Raw genomic sequence first — 24,522 nt, forward strand, 5'->3', positions numbered from 1 at the left:
CTACAAATGACAAATGCCATACTCTGATCAAATACCATTTGAGCCATTCAACTAAATTTAAGGTACCTGAGAAAAATATATTCCAGCTTTCATATTTATATTTCTATGAAAATTTTCTTTACAATTCAAATTCATGTACTAAATACTAAGCAAATATTTTCTCTTCCCTACGTTTCTTAGTCATCACAGTTCCCGGTTTATGTTGAGCGTCGGGATGGTTAGCAAGCTCGGGTGGGCATGTCGACACCGGAGAGGACAGCATGAGTTGTTTCAAGTCGTAGAACAGATGTGAGTCGTCCTTCGTCAGGAAGGATATGGCCTTTCCGGTCTTTCCTGCACGACCAGTTCGACCGATTCTGTGAGTGTAATCTTCGATATTCTTGGCCATGTCATAATTGATGACAAGCGATACATCCTTAATGTCAATACCACGACCAGCTACGTCTGTGGCCACCAGAATATCCTTAGCACCAGACTTGAGGTTTGCCAAGGCGTGTTCTCTCTGTTCCTGGCCTTTACCACCGTGGAGAGTGGTGGCGTTATGACCCAGTTTTTCCAAGCCGCGAGCCAGAACGTCGGCACCTTTCTTCTGGTTGACGAAAATAAGAACGGGAGGAGTAATTCCGTGCTTAAGAATATCCAGTAATTTCTTTCTCTTCTCCTGTTCGCTCACCATGTACGTAATCTGTTCGGTTCTTTCGACGGGCTTACCTACAGATCCGATGTACACGTAAGCCGGGCGACGCAGGTACTGCCGTGCCATTCTCTCAACTGATGGAGGCATAGTGGCTGTAAACATCACAGTCTGTCTGAACTTATGTTTTGACAAGAAATTCTGCAGAAGTTTATCCTCATCCTCAGCATCATCAGTGTCTGGCTTCTCATTGGTCACAGGCATAAATTTAAGAATCTTCTGTACGTCTGGCTCGAAACCCATGTCAATCATTTTATCGGCCTCGTCGAAGACGACGTACGTACACTGATTTAGCACCAAGTATCTGTTTTCTAAGACATCTACGAGACGACCAGGCGTTGCAATGACGATTTCGCAACCCATTCTCAGCTTCATGCCTTGCTCCTCCCTTGACAAACCACCGATCACAGCTACTGTTCTAATACCAAGAGGACCACCAAATTTAGAGGTCTCCTCTTCGATCTGCTGAGCGAGCTCACGAGTCGGGGCCATGACCAGAGCGTACGGACCTTGATCTGCGTCTTCTAACCGAGCAATTTTAGGAAGCGACTGAATCCATTCCAAAAGAGGGATGAGGAATGCCAGAGTCTTACCCGAACCAGTCTCGGCAACGCCGATGATATCTCTGTTCTGCAACCCGATGGGAATGGCCTGTCTCTGAATTGGTGTTGGCTCTTGATATCCAACGCTTGAAATGATATCCAGGATGTCCTTCTTGATGTTAGATTCAGACCACTTTCGTATGGGATTAGGAATGCGGCCTCCCTTGATTGCTATGTTGTAGTCCTCCCTGAAGATTCTCCAGTCACGTTCGGTCATCTGCTCCGCGGACTTCTCGCTCCAGTGACGATCGTCCCACCTCTTCTTGTCTTCTTTCTTTTGCTCTTTCTTCATACGTATGACTTCTTGCTCCTTGTCGGCCTGGGTCTGTCGGTGCTCGATGTAGTTCCCATAAAACTTTGCCTGCAACTTTTTCTGCTCCTTCAGATCTAGCCCACCGAATTTCCCTCTCCCGAAGAAGTGTACGAGATGTTTGTTTATGTACAATTCATTATAATCCACAGAAGTGTCCTCACCTGCATCCCAGTCGAAGACAAACTTTCGGTCGTTTAACCTTCGCACTTTCTTCTTCTTCTTGACAATTCCCAAATACCTTTCATTGACGGCATCTCGTTCTAACTGTTTCTTCTTCTCGAGCTCCACGTCCTCCTTGTTTTCCCTCGGTTCGCGGTCGCGACGCAGACGGTCTCGTTCCCTGGGGTCCTCTTGCCGCAGAGCCTGCTCCAACTCTCTTCGGCCCTCTTGATACATAGTTTCCCGAGCTTTCCTTTCCTCTTCCTGCCTCTTGCGTACCTCCTCGATCTGTAAAGGAAATTAATGTATTATAAATTCACAGCCTAAAAATCATAGTTTACTATTGAGCATATCAAAAGCAACACTCATCGAGGCAAAAAACTGAAGAAAGTTTAATTTCTCTATAAATGTATAAAGAATAAATGTAGAAATTTACAAGCAGAAAAAATTAATACATTAACGCTCCTCTTTACGTTGGTTCAACACACATTAGTTCTATCATTGCGTCTCTATCCTCATATATGTAAATACTGTATAATCCAAGTTACATCATTTTACCTAACTTTACATCAGTCTACAAGTCATACAATATGTTATTTTGATTATAAAATAAATTTTTGAATATACTTACCCGGTGATTATATAGCTGCAACTCTGTTGCTCGACAGACAACTCTACGGAAAAACTCGCCAGCGATCGCTACACAGGTTGCGGGTGTGCCTAACAGCGCCATCTGTCGACCAGATACCCAGCTCTCATGTAAACAAAGACTCAATTTTCTCCTCGTCCCACTGTGTCTCTATTGGGGAGGAAGGGAGGGTCATTTAATTTATAATCACCGGGTAAGTATATTCAAAAATTTATTTTCTGGGCGAGGGACCTGTGCCGCCCAGTGAATAAGCTCCATTTAGCACTTATTCTTAGGTAATTTACTGCTAAATATACCAGAGAAAAAATGTAAAGGAGTGCTAGGTTAACTAGCTCGCTCACCTATTGGTGTCGGTATAAAATTGGGCATATAATCCAGAGGTCCCGCACTATTTAGATTCATCCACGACAAAGACCCCAATAGAGGAGAGCCGTTCAACCTCACTCGGCACTACTAACTCTGCATCCGCTCAGAACCCAACTCCTTTTAGCACGCCTTGTGTTGTAACCCGCTTTTTTGTTGTGCTCTCGTTTTCCACTTATTTTCACTGGATTATGGCTTCTTCGTCGGTTTCCCAGGAGACACCGTCTAAGTTAAGTACCAAGCTTGGTTTTGCTGTGTTTTGAGCAACCTAGATCGTTTAATATTTAAATTATAGGAGTTTATTCTCTTCGTTCATATCGATCTTGCTTGATTCCACTTACAGTTGGTACTCCTGTTTTGAGAGCTTTTAGTTTCACTCGCGGTGTTACTATATGTATTATTTTTATTATTAAATTTTATTTGTTATTGTGGATATTCATTATTTAGCGTTTAGAACCCTCGTGGTTCACTTTTTGGGCCGATATCATTTACGTATCGTTATGGCTGCCGACCTTCGTTGCTAGGCGGCAATGTTATTTTTAAGCCATCAGGTGTGTCTTTTGTGATTTAATTATTATGTTGCATGCCTTGCCCAAAAATTTTTATGTGTTTATTTATATATTTTCAACGCTATCACTATTATAATGAATATTTGTGCTATTACTCCGTTTGATCTGTCTGGTTGGGGATCGTCAGTTGGTAGCCCTGCTGCTCCGTATCACGTGATCCTCCCCCATGCTCCCCCTCTCGCTAGGTGGGCGGCTAGGCTTCTCTCCCCCCCTCCCCTAGGGGACCGTTGCCTTCCCTCCTTTTAGAGGGGGTATTTCAGTGTTTATGGACTTTGTCCTCCGGGTGTCCCGGCGGGTTCGTCTCTGTCTAGTCTGGTTGGCCACCGGTCAACAGAGTTGGATCCCGGTGCACCCTATTTTATATTCACTTATCACACTGGTTTATGTTATACGAAACCCTCTGGGTTCGGTTGGCGGTTCTTATCTACAGTTCCGCCCCCCTATTAATTTATAACAGTTCCTATGATTATATATAATGATTATATATGACAGATCACTATCCCGGAGTTCCTATACGAATTGGTTTTGGATACTTTTATTTCCCGGCCCGGGGCTTATCCTCGCCCCGGGAAATCAGACACCATGTGTCTTAATTTCTTGTTGTTGCATCCTTTTTTATGCTCCCGGCTCGACCGGAATGGATTGCTACACTTTAGTCTTAAGCTAGACTTATGTTTAGGCCCGGGTCCTCCGGACCCGCCCCTACTTAAGAATATTACAGTTAAGCTCTAATCTTGTGTTAGGCTTACGTTAGGCCCGGGTCCTCCGGACCCGCCCCTACTTAAGAGAATTACAGTTTCTCATATACTATTCTTTTTATAGATGGTGCATTGTCAGACGACGGCCTGTGCGGCTGTTCTACATCAGCCCTGCGGCCATACCGTCTGTCGGTCTCACGCCCTCTGCGGAGTGCAGCTGGAGGACGTCGTGGTATGGCACCCGGATAACTGTGTGGTCTGTTTTGACCTCGTTACCACCCTTGGATCTGACTCGGTGAGTCCCGTTGGCTATGTTGCCTTCTTATTTATCTTACCTTTTTTGGCATACATACACTATTTAGTAAGATCTCTATGGTCTTGAAGGACCACTGGGAGTCTTTCCTTTTATAATTCCCACTATTATTTCAGGCATCCCCGGAGCAAAAGTCTGCGGCTCGGGCCACACTGAAAGTGTGGGTTGGTGGTTTTGCCCGGAACGTGAAGTCCAAGCGGCCGTACGTCCTCTCCGAGGACTACTGTTCCTTGATTTACCCCAACGCCAAGTCTTCAGCCGCTGTGGCTAGGCATGTTGCAGCTCCCATCATTGCCCACATTGATGCCACCATAGCGGGGTTCATTGATCCAGAGCAGGATCCGTCGGACGCCCCCGGAGATCTAGAAGACAATGTTGCCTCCATGAACCTTGATGTGGAACCCATGTTATTGGATGATCCGGATACAGGTAGGGTGGTAAGTGAGGCAGGTGTTTCCGGCGCTGAGATTCCTATCCTCAGCCCCGCTCTTTCTTCTTCATCTGATCGCTCTTCCTTTCATGGTTTTTCTGGGGACCGTGATTCGTCTCAACGATCATACTCGGTTCCCCCCAAGAATAAGTCTACATCTAGAACCTTACCTAAAGCTCGTAAGCCTCACAAGGCTTCTCATAGTTCTAAGCCGAATACAAACCTGTCATCTAAGGCTTCTGGCTCCTCCTCTAAGTCTCACGACCTGGGAGTTCATTCCGCCACTCCTGCTGCTAGCCCGGGCCTTTCCGAATCAGCCATGCTTCGCATCGTGTCGGAGATGCAGGCTAAGTTGGTATCAGAGATGCAGTCTAAGATGGACACGATGTTCTCTAACATCGGTCAGAGACTTGGGGCATTAGAGCAAGGTGCTCCGGAGCGAGTCCAAAGCTCTCTCATCCCGGATGCCTCTAAGCTCCCGCCGTTTGCCAAGAATAACCCTTGGCGTATGGCTCTTCATTCCCCGTTCTCAGACGGAATGTTAACTTTGGAGGGTCTTGGCACTCGTCCTCTAGAGAACTTTGAATTCTTTCCTCCTGGTCTGGCATTTCCGTTTCATGGTTATGCCAGGCTTACCGAGGAAGCTTTGGTTCGGTTAGACAAGGTCCCCAAAGAGACAGTCATCTTCCCTAAAGAGCAAGCCCAATCTGTATGGGCCAGATTCCTGAATGACATCGGCTGCACCAACACCATGTTGACGCCTTATAAGAGCTCCTTCACAATGTTCTTAATGGACAAAAACACCGTGACTCCATGCGTCAATAAGGTAGCAGAGCTTGCCTTCCAATATGCTCTGGAGGAGAAGCCCTTGCCTCCCATCCGAGAGGTGGATCCAATCTCCCTCCTTCTTCCTTCAGGCATTGAGTGTTGGGACAACGTCCATACCACCTTTACCTCTGGCAAGCTAGCAGCAGACTGTGCTTCAGTAATGTTTAGTGAGCGGCTTCCCCGTCTCCCGGAATCCCTCATTAAACAGGAGTATGATTCCCGCCTACGCGTTGGCCGTACTCTGAACTTGGCCACATCCACGGAGTCGATAGCCTTGACTTACGATACTGAGAGTATTTTTAAGTCTCTCAACAAGGCTACGTTGCAGTCATTATACTATGACCTGTATGACTTCGCTACTGCTAAACGCAGGTGTCGCAAACATGTCCTGGCTGAGGCGACTATTAGGCATGAACCTAATAAGCTTATCCGGTCCTCCTGTTGGGGTTCAAATCTCTTCCCTGAGGATCTTGTAGAGGAAGTCTTGGCGGAGGCCACTAGAGTCAATCAGAGCCTTAAAGCCCGTTGGGGTTTGACTCCTAAACGTAAATATGACCCCGCAAATTACCAAGCCCGGGGTAGGAAGAAGCTCCGTCCATATACCTCCACCCAGTTCAGGCAACAGCAGAGTGGTTCGTCCAATTTCCGGCTGCCTCTTCCCCCATCTCCTGTTGCCCCTGCACAGCCTTCCACCTCTCAGGCTCCTTCGGACGACTATGTCACCGTTCTGCTCCCTAAGAACCAGCTTTCCGGTGCCTCCACCACTTCTCCTGCCTTTAACCAGTCTTATGAGGCTCATAGCTCTTCCCAGAGTTATGGTAGAGGTAGAGGCTACCACCGTGGTTCTAACCAGAACAGAGGCAGGGGAAGATTCTTTCGCAGGGGAAAGAACTTCCGAGTCGGACGTGGAGGCAACTCCTCAAACCAATACTGAGGTGCAACAGGTAGGGGGGAGGCTCTATGCCTTCCGCAACAAATGGAGGTTCAGTCCCTGGGCTTTCAGTATCATCTCCAAGGGACTGGGGTGGAGTTGGATTCAAGGGCCTCCTCCTCCGAACAAATTTCATCAACATTCCACTCCGGACCTGGTCGAATTTGTCCAGGATCTTTTACAAAAGAACGCCATACAAGAAACGAAACACCTGAAGTTTCAAGGTCGGCTGTTCAGTGTCCCGAAGAAGGATTCAGACAAGAGAAGAGTGATTCTAGACCTATCCCTTCTCAACTTGTCCATTCAATGCGACAAGTTTCGAATGCTTACCGTCTCGCAGGTGCGGACCTTACTTCCCCGTGGGGCCGTCACCACCTCTATCGATCTTACAGACGCCTATTATCACGTCCCGATAGCGAGACACTTCCGTCCGTATCTAGGCTTCCGCTTAGGGGACAAAAGTTACTCCTTCAAGGTGATGCCTTTCGGGCTCAACATCGCCCCAAGGATCTTCACAAAGTTAGCAGAAGTCGCTGTTCAGGAACTCAGAAATCAGGGGATTCAAGTAGTAGCCTATCTGGACGACTGGCTCATTTGGTCAGACACCTCCCAAAATTGCCTAAAAGCCACTCACAAAGTCATCCAATATCTTCAATCTCTAGGCTTCCAGATCAACTTCAAGAAGTCCCGTCTTCTTCCAAAATCGAAGTTCCAATGGCTCGGCCTGCAATGGGATCTTATATCTCATACTCTGTGTCTTCCCAAACCCAAGAGGTTAGAGATTGCAAGGAACACCAAACGCTTTCTCAAAGACAAAGTAAGTTCCAGACGACTCCAAGAGAGGATTCTGGGGTCCCTTCAGTTTGCCTCAGTGACGGATCTTCTTCTGAAGGCAAAATTGAAAGATATCAATCGTGTCTGGCGTTCGAGGGCGAACCGGAAGCTCCGGGACAGGAAAGTCCGCCTTCCTCCCATTCTACGGGAAAGACTTCTTCCTTGGACAAGAGCCAACAGTCTGTCAAAGTCAGTTCCCCTTCGATTTCCGCCTCCGAAGTTAATCATTCACACGGACGCATCCCTATCAGGTTGGGGCGGCTATTCTCAGCTCAGGAAAGTTCAAGGTCTTTGGTCTCCCTTGTTCCGCCAATTTCACATCAATGTGCTGGAGGCCATGGCAGTTCTTCTAACCCTGAAACGTCTCGCTCTACCCAAGAGACAACACCTTCGTCTGGTCCTCGACAGCGAAGTGGTGGTCCGCTGCCTCAACAGAGGCGGGTCAAAGTCAGGGCCTCTGAACCATGTTCTAGTAGCCATATTCTCCCTAGCAGCCTTGAACCGTTGGCATCTTTCAGCTGTCCACCTGGCGGGAGTCCGGAATGTAGTGGCAGACGCCCTGTCCCGGACCTCCCCTCTAGAATCGGAATGGTCACTCGATCTAAAGTCATTTCGGTGGATTCTCTCTCGGGTTCCCGGTCTCCAAGTGGACCTCTTCGCCACGGAGTCCAACCACAAATTGAGAGTATATGTGGCTCCCAATCTAGACCCTCAGGCTTACGCCACAGACGCCATGTCACAGAATTGGGACATCTGGGAAAAGATTTATCTCTTTCCCCCGGTGAATCTTTTACTGAAAGTTCTAGACAAGCTGAGATCCTTCAAGGGACAAGTAGCCTTGGTCGCACCCAACTGGCCCAAGAGCAACTGGTATCCTCTCCTGCGAGAGTTGAGACTATATCCTCACCCGATACCCAATCCGGTTCTGTCTCAGATAGTACAAACACGCGTTGTGTACGCTTTCTCAAACATTCAGAGCGCCCTAACTTTATGGACTTTATGAAGTTTGCGGCCATGCATGGTGCCAATATTGATCCTCAAAACACCCTGTTCCTAGAATCGGATAAACGGGATTCCACCATCCGCCAGTATGACTCTGCAGTTAAAAAGTTGGCAAAATTTTTGATAGACTCAGACGTGCACTGTATGAACTTGAACCTTACAGTCACTTTCTTTAGATCTTTATTAGAATCAGGTCTGGCAGCCAATACTATCACCACTATTAAATCTGCTTTGAAAAAGATCTTCCTAGTGGGTTTTAACATAGACTTAACCGACTCTTTGTTAGCTTCAATTCCGAAAGCCTGTGCCAGACTGAAACCGGTTACTCGTCCTACCCCGGTGACCTGGTTCCTTAATGATGTACTCAAATTGGCTTCTGACACCATTAACAGTTCGTGTGATTACATTCCCCTTCTCAGGAAAACGCTTTTCTTGGTGAGCTTGGCTTCCGGGGCAAGAATTTCTGAACTGGCAGCCTTGTCGAGACACCCGGGTCATATTGAGTTCCTTCCTTCGGGAGAGGTCCTTCTTTCACCTAACAAATTCTTTTTGGCTAAGAACGAAGACCCTCAGAACAGATGGTCCTCCTGGAAAATCGTCCCTCTCACACAAGATCCGTCTCTGTGCCCTGTTACTACTCTTAGGTCTTATTTATCCCGGACCTCCTCTATCTCCTCGGGGCCTCTATTCGTTAGAGAACAAGGTGGTACCATTACCATTAAAGGGATCAGGCAACAAATTTTGTATTTTATTAAACAAGCTAGCCCTGACTCTTTTCCTCTTGCACATGATATCAGAGCGGTTGCTACTTCGGTGAACTTTTTTCACCACATGAATTTTACGGACCTTTCCAGGTATACAGGGTGGAAATCACCGTCAGTGTTCAAGAAACACTACCTTAAACATTTGGAAGCCTTAAAATTTTCTACAGTAGCTGCAGGGAGCATAGTTACTCCCAGGTAACTCACAGGTTAATTCCTTGTCTCTTTATCTCTCCCTCTTACCTGCCTCATTTATACCCTATTTGTATTCGTTGGTCTCGCACCTGAATACTGTTATTATATTTGTAAATTTTTAACTCCTGAGTATCTGTATATATTATCACTCACGGCATTATTATACCTTACCTTATTTGTCAATTGTCTACCAAGTGGATTTATGTTCATTTTAAGATACCCTTATAATTATTTTTGGCACTCATCTCTGATTAAAGCAACTTGTTTTTCCCTTACGCTTATGTTTTTTCCTTTATTTTGCAAGTTTGGTGACATTTCTCTTGTATATATTCACTGGGCGGCACAGGTTCGAGCCCAGAAAAGGGATTTTGACGTAGGAAAAATCTATTTCTGGGCGAGGGACCTGTGCCGCCCAGTGAACCCTCGCAGCTCCTCTCCCTTGGAGTCCCCAAACTTTGGGTGCTAAGGAGTTGGGTTCTGAGCGGATGCAGAGTTAGTAGTGCCGAGTGAGGTTGAACGGCTCTCCTCTATTGGGGTCTTTGTCATGGATGAATCTAAATAGTGCGGGACCTCTGGATTATACGCCCAATTTTATACCGACACCAATAGGTGAGCGAGCTAGTTAACCTAGCACTCCTTTACATTTTTTCTCTGGTATATTTAGCAGTAAATTACCTAAGAATAAGTGCTAAATGGAGCTTATTCACTGGGCGGCACAGGTCCCTCGCCCAGAAATAGATTTTTCCTACGTCAAAATCCCTTTTATAATCAAAATAACATTTTTCAATATTTAACTTAGCCGGTGATTATATAGCTGATTCACACCCAGGATGGTGGGTAGAGACCAGTAATATATGTTTACACTTTTATGAGCTAAGAGTTTTTTATTTCATTTTAGAAGTTATCAAAATAACAAAAACAAAATAAATAGGTACCTGGTAAGGAAGTCGACTTGAACAATTACTCTGCCTTTTAAGTACGTCTTCCTTACGGAGCCTCGCGATCCTCTTAGGATGCTGATCGACCCCTAGGATCTGAAGTATCAAGGGTTGCAACCCATACAACAGGACCTCATCAAACCCCTAATCTAGGCGCTCTCAAGAAATGACTTTGACCACCCGCCAAATCAACCAGGATGCGAAAGGCTTCTTAGCCTTCCGGACAACCCATAAAAAAAAAACAACACTTCAAGAGACAGATTAAAAGGATAAGGAATTAGGGAATTGTAGTGGTTGAGCCCTCACCCACTACTGCACTCGCTGCTACGAATGGTCCCAGTGTGTAGCAGTTCTTGTAAAGAGACTGGACATCTTTCAAGTAAAATGACGCGAACACTGATTTGCTTCTCCAATAGGTTGCGTCCATTATACTTTGCAGAGATATATTTTGTTTAAAGGCCACGGAAGTTGTTACAGCTCTAACTTCGTGCGTCTTCACCTTAAGCAAAGTTCGGCCTTCCTCACTCAGATGTGAATGAGCTTCTCGTATTAACAATCTGATAAAGACTGACCAAGCATTCTTTGACATAGGCAAGGATGGTTTCTTAACTGAACACCATAAAGCTTCAGATTGGCCTCGTAAAGGTTTAGTACGCTTTAAATAGAACTTAAGAGCTCTAACAGGGCATAAGACTCTTTCTAGTTCATTGCCTACGATCTCCGATAAGCTGGGGATATCGAAAGATTTAGGCCAAGGCCGAGAAGGCAGCTCATTTTTGGCTAGAAAACCAAGTTGTAGCGAACAAGTGGCTTTTTCTGACGAAAATCCGATGTTCTTGCTGAAGGCATGAATCTCACTGACTCTTTTAGCCGAGGCTAAGCATACCAGGAAAAGAGTCTTAAGAGTGAGATCTTTTAGGGAGGCTGATTGTAACGGCTCCAACCTGTCTGACATGAAGAATCTTAGTACCACGTCTAAATTCCATCCAGGGGTAGCCAAACGATGCTCCTTGGTGGTCTCAAAAGACTTAAGGAGGTCTTGCAGATCTTTATGTTTGGAAAGATCTAAGCCTCTATGCCGGAAGACCGATGCCAACATGCTTCTGTAGCCCTTGATAGTGGGAGTGAAAGGGATCGTCCTTTTCTCAGGTATAAGAGAAAAACAGCTATTTGAGCTACAGAGGTACTGGTCGATGATACAGAAACTGACTTGCACCAGTCTCGGAAGACTTCCCACTTCGATTGGTAGACTCTAATGGAAGACGCTCTCCTTGCTCTAGCAATCGCACTGGCTGCTTCCTTCGAAAAGCCTCTAGCTCTCGAGAGTCTTTCGATAGTCTGAAGGCAGTCAGACGAAGATCGTGGAGGCTTTGGAGTACCTTCTTTACGTGTGGCTGACGTAGAAGGTCTACCCTTAGAGGAAGACTACTGGGAACGTCTACAAACCATCGAAATATCTCGGTGAACCATTCTCTCGCGGGCCAGAGGGAAGCAACTAACGTCAACCTTGTCCCTTCGTGAGAGGAGAACTTCTGCAGTACCTTGTTGACAATCTTGAACGGTGGGAATGCGTACAGATCCAGATGTGACCAATCTAGGAGGAAAGCATCTATATGTATTGCTGCTGGGTCCGGGACTGGAGAGCAATAGATTGGAAGCCTCTTGGTCAGCGAGGTTGCAAAGAGATCTATGGATGGTTTACCCTAAGTGGCCCAAAGTCTCTTGCACACATCCTTGTGGAGGGTCCATTCGGTTGGAATTACTTGCCCTTTCCGACTGAGACAATCTGCTATGACGTTCAAGTCGCCTTGGATGAACCTCGTTACTAGGGAGATGTCTTGACCTTTTGACCAGATGAGCAGGTCCCTTGCAATCTCGTACAACGTCAGTGAGTGGGTACCTCCTTGTTTGGAGATGTACGCCAAGGCCGTGATGTTGTCCGAGTTAACTTCCACCACTTTGCCTCGAAGGAGAGACTTGAAGCTTTTCAAGGCCAGATGTACTGCCAACAGCTCCTTGCAGTTGATATGCATGCTCCTCTGACTCGAGTTCCACAGTCCTGAGCATTCCCGACCGTCTAGTGTCGCGCCCCAGCCCACATCCGATGCGTCCGAGAAGAGAACGTGGTTGGGAGTCTGAACAGCCAGGGGAAGACCCTCTCTTAGGTTGATATTGTCCTTCCACCAAGTCAGACAAGACTTTATCTTTTCGGAAACCGGGATCGAGACCGCTTCTAGCGTCTTGTCCTTTTTCCAGAGAAAAGCTAGATGGTAGGAAGAGGACGGAGGAGTAGTCTTCCTAGTGACACAAATTGTTCTACGGATGACAGCGTCCCTACCAGACTCATCCACAGCCTGACTGAGCAGCGTTCCTTCTGCAGCATCTTCTGGATGGATAGCAGGGCTTGATCTATTCTGGGGGCTGATCGTCTTGTTGTTCAGCAACGTCCTCATCAGAGGGTTCCTCATCCGAAAACTGATGAGGAAACGGCAACGGAGTGGGCAACGTCTGGCTCGCTGCGTCCGGTCGCACTGGTGCATGCGTGACGGAGCCGGACGCAACATCATGGAACTGCTGCACAGTCTGTGAACTGTCAACAACCATGGGTGCGCGAGGAAGAACAGCGTCAACCCGAGACTGTCTAGACCGTCTGGGTTGTGCAGTCAACACCCTACCGGGTTGCTGAGGTTGACGAGCTGCGTCAAAACAAGTCACCTCTGCTGGTTGTTGAACGTCCTGAACGTCAACAACCACCTCCGAGCGTCGCTTAACGACAACGTGCGGCTGGCAACCCACACTGGGTCGCATCGGTGGAGGAACCACCTCAACTGGCAGACGCGAGTAGGTTACCTCAGCGTCAACAGGGCGCACAACCGACCGGTTGGAAGGTTGTTGGCCAGAAGGTTAGGTAGCAACCTTCTCCGCATTAAAGTCCTCTATCAAGAACGCAAGCTTGGACTGCATGTCTTGCAGCAAAGCCCATTTAGGGTCTACGGGAGCAGGTGCGGCCACAGACGGGGTTAGCGACTGAGGCGGTACCGCTTTCCATCCCTGAAAGCCTTGTTTATGCATGACATAATTGTACAGCAAAACTTCAAAGGCTCTAAAACAGCTGTGAAGTTGACCTGTAAAAAACTTGGAGCGTCTCCTGGCCAGGCGCTAGGGAGAGTCTACGAGATTTGAGAAGTCTATCTGGGCAGAGGCATGAACTCCCAAGCCGAGAACTTCTCTCGTGTCATATCAGACTCTCGCTCTATAGGCCAGTTTAAAAGAAGGGAAAGCAAAGGCTGTATCCCCCAAACTCCTCCTGATGAAAAACCAGTCGCCTAGCCAACGTAAAGCTCTCTAGGAGAGCGAGAGAACACTAGCTTAAAAACAGCGGCTTCGAAGTAGCTAGGCCTAGTGGAAGCTCTGACGTTTAGGCGAACGAGGAGCAGCAGTTACAAAAAGATCCGGACAAAGATCCTTAAAAAAAATCATCATGATTTAATTAAAGTCCATAGGGGGCTAAGCAGCTTTAGGCTCCTCTCCATCTGACAGAGTCCTCAAGGGAATATCAGTAGGAGGGGGAACAGCAACTTCCTCATCTACAGGAACCTTGTCTGATAAAAGCTGAGTCTCAAGCAAGGGAGAGACCTACCGTGGTGGCAATGCTTTACAAGCAGAGTCCACACTCACTGGTGCATTAGTAGCGGACCAGAACGCAACGTCATGTAACTGCTAGACAGTCTGTGAACTGTCAACAACTGAACTGTCAACCACAACAGGTGCGTGAGGACGCACAGCGTCCACTCGAGACTGCTTTGACTGCCTAGACTGAGCAGTCAAAACAACTCTAGAATGCGGAGGTTGACGCACAGCGTCAAAACAAGTCAACTCCGATTGTTAGTGAACGTCTTGAACGTCAACAGGAGCATCAGCAAGTGGCCTAACGTCCAAATGCGGCTAAAAAACCACACGAGACCGCATCGAGTGTGGTTCTAACCAACCTGAGTGACGTGACTTAGCTACGCCAACGTCAACAGTAAGCACAAAGGAACGTTAGGTTGGCTGAAAGCCAGGATATCGATGAGATAAACGGCTAGACTCAACGGACTAATCGGCAGAATAGTCTTCCATAAGGGAGGCAAGCATATACTGCATGTCTTGCCATACAACCCATTAAGGATCAACGGAAATGGTTGTGGTAAGAGACGAGGGTAACGCCTGTGACCGCAACACTTTGTCAACAAAAAAAGACTCTCGGAGTCTGTGTTACGCTTTTGTTAGGCGGCGAGCAGTTATCCGAAGACTGCATAGGGTCAGAGCGTCCTAATGGCTGTAACCAGGACGCTGGACCTGTCCTGAAAGGACTGGCTTTCGCTTAAGGGCTTCGAAACCTTGTGACAGGTTTCTTATGCGAAAAGCCTTCGGATGACGAGGAGAAACAACGTCTCTCTCGTCTTATGGCAGGGGAGATCTTGGTAAGATACACCCGATACCATAGAGGGAAACGTCTTTTCGTTGATCAAGGCCTCTCGAACCCATAAGTCGTTTGACATTACTTCTCCCCTGGGCTTGGGAGCATGCAAGAGGTCCCGGACTAGGTGAACGACAGGCACGAACAGACGAACCCTCGGACGCAACACTGTAACACTTTGCGCATATCACTTTATCACTTCGATTTTCTGTTTTGCACTTATTTCACTGAAATCGAAACTTTTACTGATTTCTACCTGAAACACGCAATTCTACCCTTCATTAAACGGTAGTAATTGCGAAATCAGTCGTATAATGCAAGCTCATTAATACCAGCAAAAAACAGAAAACATATTTTAAGATAAAAAAATCAGTGGATGGGAAAGAGACTAAACACTAGTTCATATAAACTACGTTTTCAATCTCTCACCGCACATAGCCTGGGGACGAGAATAAAAAACTAAAAACGTTTTATCCTTCCTCCCCGTACAGAGACTAGGGACGAGAGTAACTCGAGAACAACGTAACCCGCTTGAACGGAACGTTTTCTCTCCTCTCTCTCCCTCCGTCTCTATCTCTCTCTCTCTTTCTCTCTTGATTTCGCACCTAAGAGAAGAGCCCAATTATATTTTGTCAAAAAAACATGTTATTTGACTAAAGGAAAAAACTGAAAGGTTTTTCAAATAAAAAGTTCCTTTAAAATAGAATTTAAAACATTTAAGCTAAGAAAGAATGAACAAAACGTCAGAATTGATTTACTCTTACTGCAAAGTGAAACCGTGATACACTCTCTCTCTATCGTAACGATAGAGCGCATGTTGAACGTCCTGAACGTCAACAACTGCGTAGCATAAATAAACTAAACGTTAGTTCATCTTTGAAAACAGTACGAAGACTATCAAAGAAATTCTTTCATAAAATATTACATTTAAAAAGTTTTAAATCCTTAGCTCTTTAAAAGCTAAAAACGATATAAAGGGCTCAACGTTGATTAACTTCGGTTTCCAAGTTAGGACCGCCTACTCTTAGGAAAGGTCGCATATAAACAAAACATCAAAATTTATTTTTATTGTTTATAATAAATGGAAAGTTAATCGAAGAGGCCTAATAAAGGCGGAGAGATATAATATATATAGAGGAAAATCTATAAATAAATTATAACGTGATAAGATAATTACTAAAAGCCTAAACACACTTCCGTCTAAGGGAAGGGTCGGCCATTTAAAAGTGAAAGAAAGTCCATACTCTCTTTGTCACCATAATTAAATCTATCCAAAACGAGTTCAAGATTTAAGATGAAGATAAAACACCTGCATTGCGAAAGCTCAAAACTAGAATATAGTACTTCACCAAATAGATGTGAAAAACTCCAGTTTAGCAACAGCGAGTAAAGTACGTCTTGTCGACACCTCGACAGAGAGAAAATTGAGTCTTTGTTTACATGAGAGCTGGGTATCTGGTCGACAGATGGCGCTGTTAGGCACACCCGCAACCTGTGTAGCGATCGCTGGCGAGTTTTTCCGTACAGTTGTCTGTCGAGCAACAGAGTTGCAGCTATATAATCACCGGCTAAGTTAAATATTGAAAAAATAATATATTTTAGTACTGTACAGTTTTGTACTTCCAATAGAATCTTATTAATGTATCTGTTTTCTTATAAAATTATAGCAGATTTAAGTACTTTTTTGAGTTCAGTACTTATATAGAGAACATATAAGACATTTTATAAGGCAGAAATCCAACCTACGTCAAAGTAGATTTATGTCTTGTGTATTAACATATTAACATATTCGATCAAAGGGATTAGCTGGTGATGAGGTGTGGGACAGAGGTAGATGGAGAAAGCTGACCAGAAACATCGACCCCACATAGAAGTGGGAAAAGATGTAGACAAAGAAGAAGAAGAAGAAGAAGGGCCAGGGTATTACTTACAACATAATCCTGACATACTGTACATGTGTTCCACAGGGTAGTGTTCTTGGCCCATTACTTTTCATACTATATACACATGACATGTGGTTTGGCCTAGAAAATAAGCTTGTTGCATATGCAGATGATGCTACTCTCTTTGCATCAATTCCATCCCCTGAATGTAGATCTGGGGTTGGTGAATCCCTTAATAGAGATTTAGCTAAAATTAGTGCATGGTGCAAATTATGGGGTATGAAGTTGAATCCTAACAAAACTCAAAGTATGATTGTAAGTAGGTCAAGGACGGTGGCTCCTCAACATCCGGATCTCAGTATTGATAATGTTTCTTTAAATTTGTATGACTCTTTCAAAATTTTAGGCGTGATTCTTGACAGCAAATTTACTTTTGAGAAACATATAAGGTCTGTGTCTTCTTCAATTGCACAAAAAATTGGCTTATTGAGAAAGTCTTTTAAGATATTCGGTAATCAATCTATTCTGAAGAAATGTTTTAATTCTTTTATTCTACCTTGTTTTGAGTATTGTTCTCCTGTCTGGTCTTCAGCTGCTGATTCTCATCTTAATTTGTTGGACAGAAACTTACGGTCTATTAAATTTCTTATTCCTGATCTAGATATTAATCTCTGGCACCGTCGATCAATTAGTTCATTATGCATGTTGCATAAGATTTTTCATAACTCTGACCATCCTTTACATTCAGATCTCCCTGGACAATTCTATCCTGTTCGTAATACTAGGCAGGCAGTTAATTCTAATAGCCAGGCCTTCTCCATCATAAGACTCAATACTACGCAGTACTCTAGAAGTTTTATTCCAGCTGTTACCAAGTTGTGGAATGATCTTCCTAATCGGGTTGTTGAATCAGTAGAACTTCAAAAGTTCAAAGTTGGAGCAAATGCTTTTTTGTTGACCAGGCGGACATGAGTCTTTTTATAGTTTATATATGACATATTTGTTGTTGACGTTGTTAATAGTTTATATATGATATATCTCTTTTGACATTACTTTTTTTAGAATGATTTATTGTTAATTTGTTCTCTTCAGTTATTTATTTCCTTATTTCCTTTCCTCACTGGGCTATTTTTCCCTGTTGGAGCCCCTGGGCTTATAGCATCTTGCTTTTCCAATTAGGGTTGTAGCTTGGATAGTAATAATAATAATAATAATAATACAATATACATCAACCTCAAGCCTAGTAATGAAATTTCTTACCAAATATGTTGGGCAGATAGCTGACAATGTCATTTATTCTAATGAAAATCAATAAGGAATCTATTTTTTAAATTTTACTTATTAACCCTTTTACCCCCAGGCTCTTTAGAAATTTCCAACCCTTAACCCCCAAGGGGTTATTTTTTCCCCAGCACATTTTGCAGTATATTTTTTTAAATTGCTCTAACAGCCTTAATTTTTGTCATAGAGAGGTCAGGTTGGTCTCATTCTCTTGGAAAATGCCTGAATTTTCACAAAAAATTATAAAAAATATGAAAAAAAATTTTTTTTTAGCATTTTTTTGCAAGGACGTACCGGTACGTCCATGGGGGTAAAGGGATGAGTACCAGTACGTCCTTTGGGGGTAAAAGGGTTAAAGGATTTTGACGAAGGAAAAATCTATTTCTGGGCTCGACCTGTGTTGCTCCGTGAATTGCTCCATATAGCAGCATTTCTAAGGCATAAATACTGCTGAATATACCAGAGAAAAAAAGATGCATGGAATGCCAGGAATAAACCCAGCTCGCTCACTCTAATGAGTGTCGGTATAGTAACTGGGGCAAGTAAGAACCACGACCATAGGTCCCTCACCAGTTAGACCTCTCCTTCTTCAACATCCCCCGGAGCTCAAGTTTAAATACAAATCCAACAGAAATTATAAATGTAAGATATTGTAACAAAAGTTCATAATGAAATATATTAAAACAATATTACATAACTTGGCTCTCCTAAGAAAGTAGTTCGAGATAAGTATTCTGTGTTGGAACAAACAATATTACATAACTTAACCCTTTTACCCCCAAAGAACGTACTGGTATGTTTCACAAAACTCATCCCTTTACCCCCAAGGACGTACCGGTACATTCTTGCCAGAAACTGCAATTTAAATTTTTTTTTGTATATTTTTGATAATTTTTTGAGAAACTTCAGGCATTTACCAAGTGAATGAGACCAACCTGACCTCTCTATGACAAAAATTAAGGCTGTTAGAGCTCTTTAAAAAAAATATATTGCAAAATGTACTTGAAAAAAAATAACCCCTGGGGGTTAAGGGTTGGAAATTTCCAAATAGCCTGGGGGTAAAAGGGTTAATGCAGAAAGAAAGATGACATTTGCAGTATGAAATGGGACTACTTACTGACTTTTGCAGCTGAAAATCGTGGCCATGCAAGTTAGGTGAAGCATACCCTAGGCAACAACTTAACCCTTTTACCCCCAGGGTATTTGGAAATTTCCAACCCTTAACCCCCAGGGGTTAATTTTTTTCAAGCACATTTTGCAGTATATTTTTTTAAAAATTGCTCTAACAGCCTTAATTTTTGTCATAGAAAGGTCAGGTTGGTCTCATTCTTTTGGAAAATGCCTGAATTTTCTCAAAAAATTATCAAAAGTTTGCAAAAAAGATTCTAAATAAAATTTTTTTGCAAGGACGTACCGGTACGTCCATGGGGGTAAAGGGATGAGTTTTGTGAAACGTACCAGTACGTCCTTTGGGGGTAGAAGGGTTAACAATACTAGATATGCGGTTAATTCTAATAATCAAGCCTTCTCCATCATGAGGCTCAATACTACAAAGTATTCTAGAAGTTTTATTCCAGCTGTGACCAAGTTGGGGAAAGATCTTCCTAATCGGGTAGTTGAATTGGTAGAACTTCCAAAGTTCACACTTGCAACAAATGTTTTATATTGAACATGCTGTCATAAGTCTTGTTTCATCGTTTATATATGAAAGATCTGTTTTATTGTTGTTACTTCTCTTAAAATATTTTATTTTAATTTTCATTACTTTTCATATTGTTTATTTATTTCCTTATTTCCTTTCCCAACAGAACTATTTTTCCCTGTTGGAGCCCTTGGGCTTATAGCATCCTGGTTTTCCAACTAGGGTAGTAGCTTAGCTAGTAATATGATATTTTAATTATAAAATAAATTTTTGAATATACTTACCCGGTGAATATATAATAGCTGCAACTCTGTTGCTCGACAGACAAAAAACAGTAAAAACTCGCCAGCGATCGCTATACAGGTTGCGGGTGTGCCCACCAGCGCCAACTGTCGGCCAGATACCACTCTCGATGTAAACAAAGACTCAATTTCTTCTCATCCCACTGCATCTCTATTGGGGAGGAAGGGAGGGTCGTTTAATTTATATATTCACCGGGTAAGTATATTCAAAAATTTATTTTATAATTAAAATATCATTTTTAAATATTTAACTTAGCCGGTGAATATATAATAGCTGATTCACACCCAAGGAGGTGGGTAGAGACCAGTTAAATATGTTTACATCGTATAAGCTAAGAGTTTTTATTTCATTTTGGAAGTTATCAATATAACAAAAACAAAATAAATAGGTACCTGGTAAGGAAGTCGACTTAGACGATTACTCTGCCTTGTAAGTACGTCTTCCTTACGGAGCCTCGCGATCCTCTTAGGATGCTGACAGACCCCTAGGAGCTGAAGTATCAAGGGCTGCAACCCATACAACAGGACCTCATCAAACCCCTAATCTGGGCGCTCTCAAGAAATGACTTTGACCACCCGCCAAATCAACCAGGATGCGAAAGGCTTCTTAGCCTTCCGGACAACCCACAAAAACGACATTAAAAACATTTCAAGAGACAGATTAAAAGGATATGGAATTAGGGAATTGTAGTGGTTGAGCCCTCACCCACTACTGCACTCGCTGCTACGAATGGTCCCAGTGTGTAGCAGTTCTCGTAAAGAGACTGGACATCTTTCAAGTAAAATGACGCGAACACTGACTTGCTTCTCCAATAGGTTGCGTCCATTATACTTTGCAGAGATCTATTTTGCTTAAAGGCCACGGAAGTTGCTACAGCTCTAACTTTGTGCGTCTTAACCTTAAGCAAAGCTTGGTCTTCCTCACTCAGATGTGAATGAGCTTCTCGTATTAACAATCTGATAAAGTATGACAAAGCATTCTTTGACATAGGCAAGGATGGTTTCTTAACTGAACACCATAAAGCTTCAGATTGGCCTCGTAAAGGTTTAGTACGATCTAAGTAGAACTTAAGAGCTCTAACAGGGCATAAGACTCTTTCTAGTTCATTACCTACGATCTCCGATAAGCTGGGAATATCGAAAGATTTAGGCCAAAGACGAGAAGGTAGCTCATTTTTGGCTAGAAAACCAAGTTGCAGAGAACAAGTAGCTTTTCCGACGAAAATCCGATGTTCTTGCTGAAGGCATGAATCTCACTGACTCTTTTAGCCGAGGCTAAGCATACCAGGAAAAGTCTTAAGAGTGAGATCTTTCAGGGAGGCTGACTGTAAAGGCTCAAACCTGTCTGACATGAGGAATCTTAGGACCACGTCTAAATTCCACCCAGGAGTAGCCAAGCGACGCTCCTTAGTGGTCTCAAAAGACTTAAGGAGGTCTTGCAGATCTTCATTGTTGGAAAGATCTAAGCCTCTATGCCGGAAGACCGATGCCAACATGCTTCTGTAGCCCTTGATAGTGGGAGCTGAAAGGGATCGTCCTTTTCTCAGGTATAAGAGAAAATCAGCTATTTGGGCTACAGAAGTACTGGTCGAGGATACAGAAACTGACTTGCACCAGTCTCGGAAGACTTCCCACTTCGATTGGTAGACTCTAATGGTAGACGCTCTCCTTGCTCTAGCAATCGCACTGGCTGCCTCCTTCGAAAAGCCTCTAGCTCTCGAGAGTCTTTCGATAGTCTGAACGCAGTCAGACGAAGAGCGTGGAGGCTTTGGTGTACCTTCTTTACGTGTGGCTGACGTAGAAGGTCTACTCTTAGAGGAAGACTTCTGGGAACGTCTACTAACCATCGAAGTACCTCGGTGAACCATTCTCTCGCGGGCCAGAGGGAAGCAACTAACGTCAACCTTGTCCCTTCGTGAGAGGCGAACTTCTGCAGTACCTTGTTGACAATCTTGAATGGTGGGAATGCGTAAAGATCCAGATGTGACCAATCTAGGAGGAAGGCATCTATATGTATTGCTGCTGGGTCCGGGACTGGAGAGCAATATATTGGAAGCCTCTTGGTCAGCGAGGTTGCAAAGAGATCTATGGTGGGTTGACCCCAAGTGGCCCAAAGTCTCTTGCACACATCCTTGTGGAGGGTCCATTCGGTTGGAATTACTTGACCTTTCCGACTGAGACAATCTGCTAGGACGTTCAAGTCGCCCTGGATGAACCTCGTAACTAGGGAGATGCCTCGACCTTTTGACCAGATGAGCAGGTCCCTTGCGATCTCGTACAACGTCAGTGAGTGGGTACCTCCCTGTTTGGAGATGTACGCCAAGGCCGTGGTGTTGTCCGAGTTTACTTCCACCACTTTGCCTCGAAGGAGATACTCGAAGCTTTTCAAGGCCAGATGAACTGCCAACAGCTCCTTGCAGTTGATATGCATGCTCCTCTGACTCGAGTTCCACAGACCTGAGCATTCCCGACCGTCCAGCGTCGCGCCCCAGCCCAAGTCCGATGCGTCCGAGAAGAGAACGTGGTTGGGTATCTGAACAGCCAGGGGAAGACCCTCTCTTAGGTTGATATTGTCCTTCCACCAAGTCAGACAAGACTTTATCTTTCCGGAAATCGGGATCGAGACCGCCTCTAGCGTCTTGTCCTTTTTCCAGTGAAAAGCCAGATGGAATTGAAGAGGACGGAGGTGTAGTCTTCCTAGTGATACAAATTGCTCCAGGGATGACAGCGTCCCTACCAGACTCATCCACAGCCTGACTGAGCAGCGTTCTTTCTTCAGCATCTTCTGGATGGAGAGCAGGGCTTGATCTATTCTGGGGGCCGACGGAAAAGCCCGAAAAGCTTGACTGTGAATCTCCATCCCTAAATACAGAATAGTTTGGGATGGGACCAGCTGCGACTTTTCCAAATTGACTAGGAGTCCCAATTCCTTGGTCAGATCTAGAGTCCACTTGAGATCCTTCAGACAGCGACGACTGGAAGAGGCTCTGAGAAGCCAGTCGTCCAAATAAAGGGAGGCTCGGATGTCCAATAAGTGGAGGAATTTCGCCACATTCCTCATCAGCCTCGTAAATACGAGAGGAGCTGTGCTTAGGCCAAAGCACAGGGCCCGAAACTGGTAAACCACATCTTCGAAGACGAATCTCAGAAAAGGTTGGGAGTCTGAGTGAATGGGGATGTGGAAGTAGGCGTCCCTTAGGTCTAGCGAGACCATCCAGTCTTCCTTTCTGACCACTGCTAAGACTGACTTTGTGGTCTCCATGGAAAACTTCGTCTTTGTGACAAAGACATTCAGAGCACTGACGTCTAGCACCGGTCTCCACCCTCCTGTCTTCTTTGATACTAGGAAGAGACGGTTGTAAAACCCCGGTGATTGAAGGTCCGAGACTTTGACCACCGCTCCCTTCTCTAGCAAAAGAGATACTTCCAGTTTCAGGGCTTGTCTCTTTTCTTCCTCTCTGTACCTGGGAGAGAGATCGATGGGGGACGTCGCTAGAGGGGGTTTGCGTACAAAAGGGATTTTGTACCCCTCTCTGAGTAACCTCACAGATTGTTGATCTGCGCCTCTCCTCTCCCAGGCTTGCCAGAAGTTCTTGAGTCTGGCTCCTACTGCTGTCTGAAGTTGCGGGCAGTCAGACTCTGCCCTTAGAGGACTTGGATCCTTTCCTCTTCCCTCGCTTCCCTTCGGCACGAGCACCTCCCCTGCTGGAGGCTCTGCCACGAAAGGGCGGAATAAAACGAGACGCTGGAGTGTCTATCCTTGGTCTAGCAGACAAAGTAGGCAAAGGGGGAGCTTTGCGAGCCGAGGACGCAACTAGATCGTGGGTGTCCTTCTGAACTAAAGACAAGGCAATTTCCTTAACCAAGACTTCAGGAAACAGGCACTTGGAAAGGGGAACAAAGAGTAGCTCAGATCTTTGGCATGGCGTCACTCCAGCAGACAGGAAAGAACATAGAGACTCTCGCTTCTTCAGGACTCCGGACGTGAATGAGGCGGCAAGCTCGTTGGACCCATCACGGACGGCCTTGTCCATGCAGGACATAATGAGCAAGGAAACATCCTTATCTGCAGAAGAGATTTTCCTACTCAGGGCTCCTAGACACCAGTCTAGGAAGTTAAAGACTTCGAAAGCCCTAAATATACCTTTAAGAAGGTGGTCCAGGTCCGATGGTGACCAACAAATCTTCGAGCGTCTCATGGCAAGGCGGCGGGGAGAGTCTACAAGACTTGAGAAGTCGCCCTGGGCAGAGGCAGGAACTCCCAAGCCGAGAACTTCTCCCGTGGCATACCAGACGCTCGATCTAGACGAGAGTTTAGATGGGGGAAAGGCAAATGCTGTCTTTCCTAAACTCTTCTTGGTCTCTAACCAATCTCCCAACAGCCGCAAAGCTCTCTTGGATGAGCGAGAGAGAACGAGTTTAGTAAAGGCAGGTACGGTAGCAGGCACGCCTAATACAAACTCCGACGGCGGCGAACGAGGAGCCACAGAAACAAAGTGGTCAGGGAACAACTCCTTAAATACAGCCATGACTTTTCTAAAGTCCAAGGATGGTTGAGTTGCCTTAGGCTCATCAAGTTCTGAAGCTTGATCCTCTTGTGGTTCAGCAACGTCCTCATCTGATAGCTCCTCATCCGATAACTGATGAGGAAACGGCAAAGGAGTGGGCAACGTTTG

General features: G+C 44.9%; 1 protein-coding gene across 2 annotated transcripts in view; it reads right to left on the reverse strand.

Annotated features, from left to right (window-relative positions):
* Positions 1–80: 80 nt before the first annotated feature.
* The window catches only part of LOC137617290 (probable ATP-dependent RNA helicase DDX23), an 80,985-nt gene continuing 56,543 nt past the window's right edge, over positions 81–24,522 (reverse strand). For both annotated transcript variants that reach the window (XM_068347288.1, XM_068347287.1), the window contains exon 5: positions 81–2,056. In XM_068347288.1, coding sequence (XP_068203389.1) covers positions 146–2,056 — 1,911 coding nt within the window. In that variant the 3' untranslated portion in view covers positions 81–145. The remainder of the gene's footprint in view (positions 2,057–24,522) is intronic.

Source organism: Palaemon carinicauda, chromosome 23, assembly GCF_036898095.1.
Source record: "Palaemon carinicauda isolate YSFRI2023 chromosome 23, ASM3689809v2, whole genome shotgun sequence".
Taxonomy (NCBI): Eukaryota; Metazoa; Arthropoda; class Malacostraca; order Decapoda; family Palaemonidae; genus Palaemon; species Palaemon carinicauda.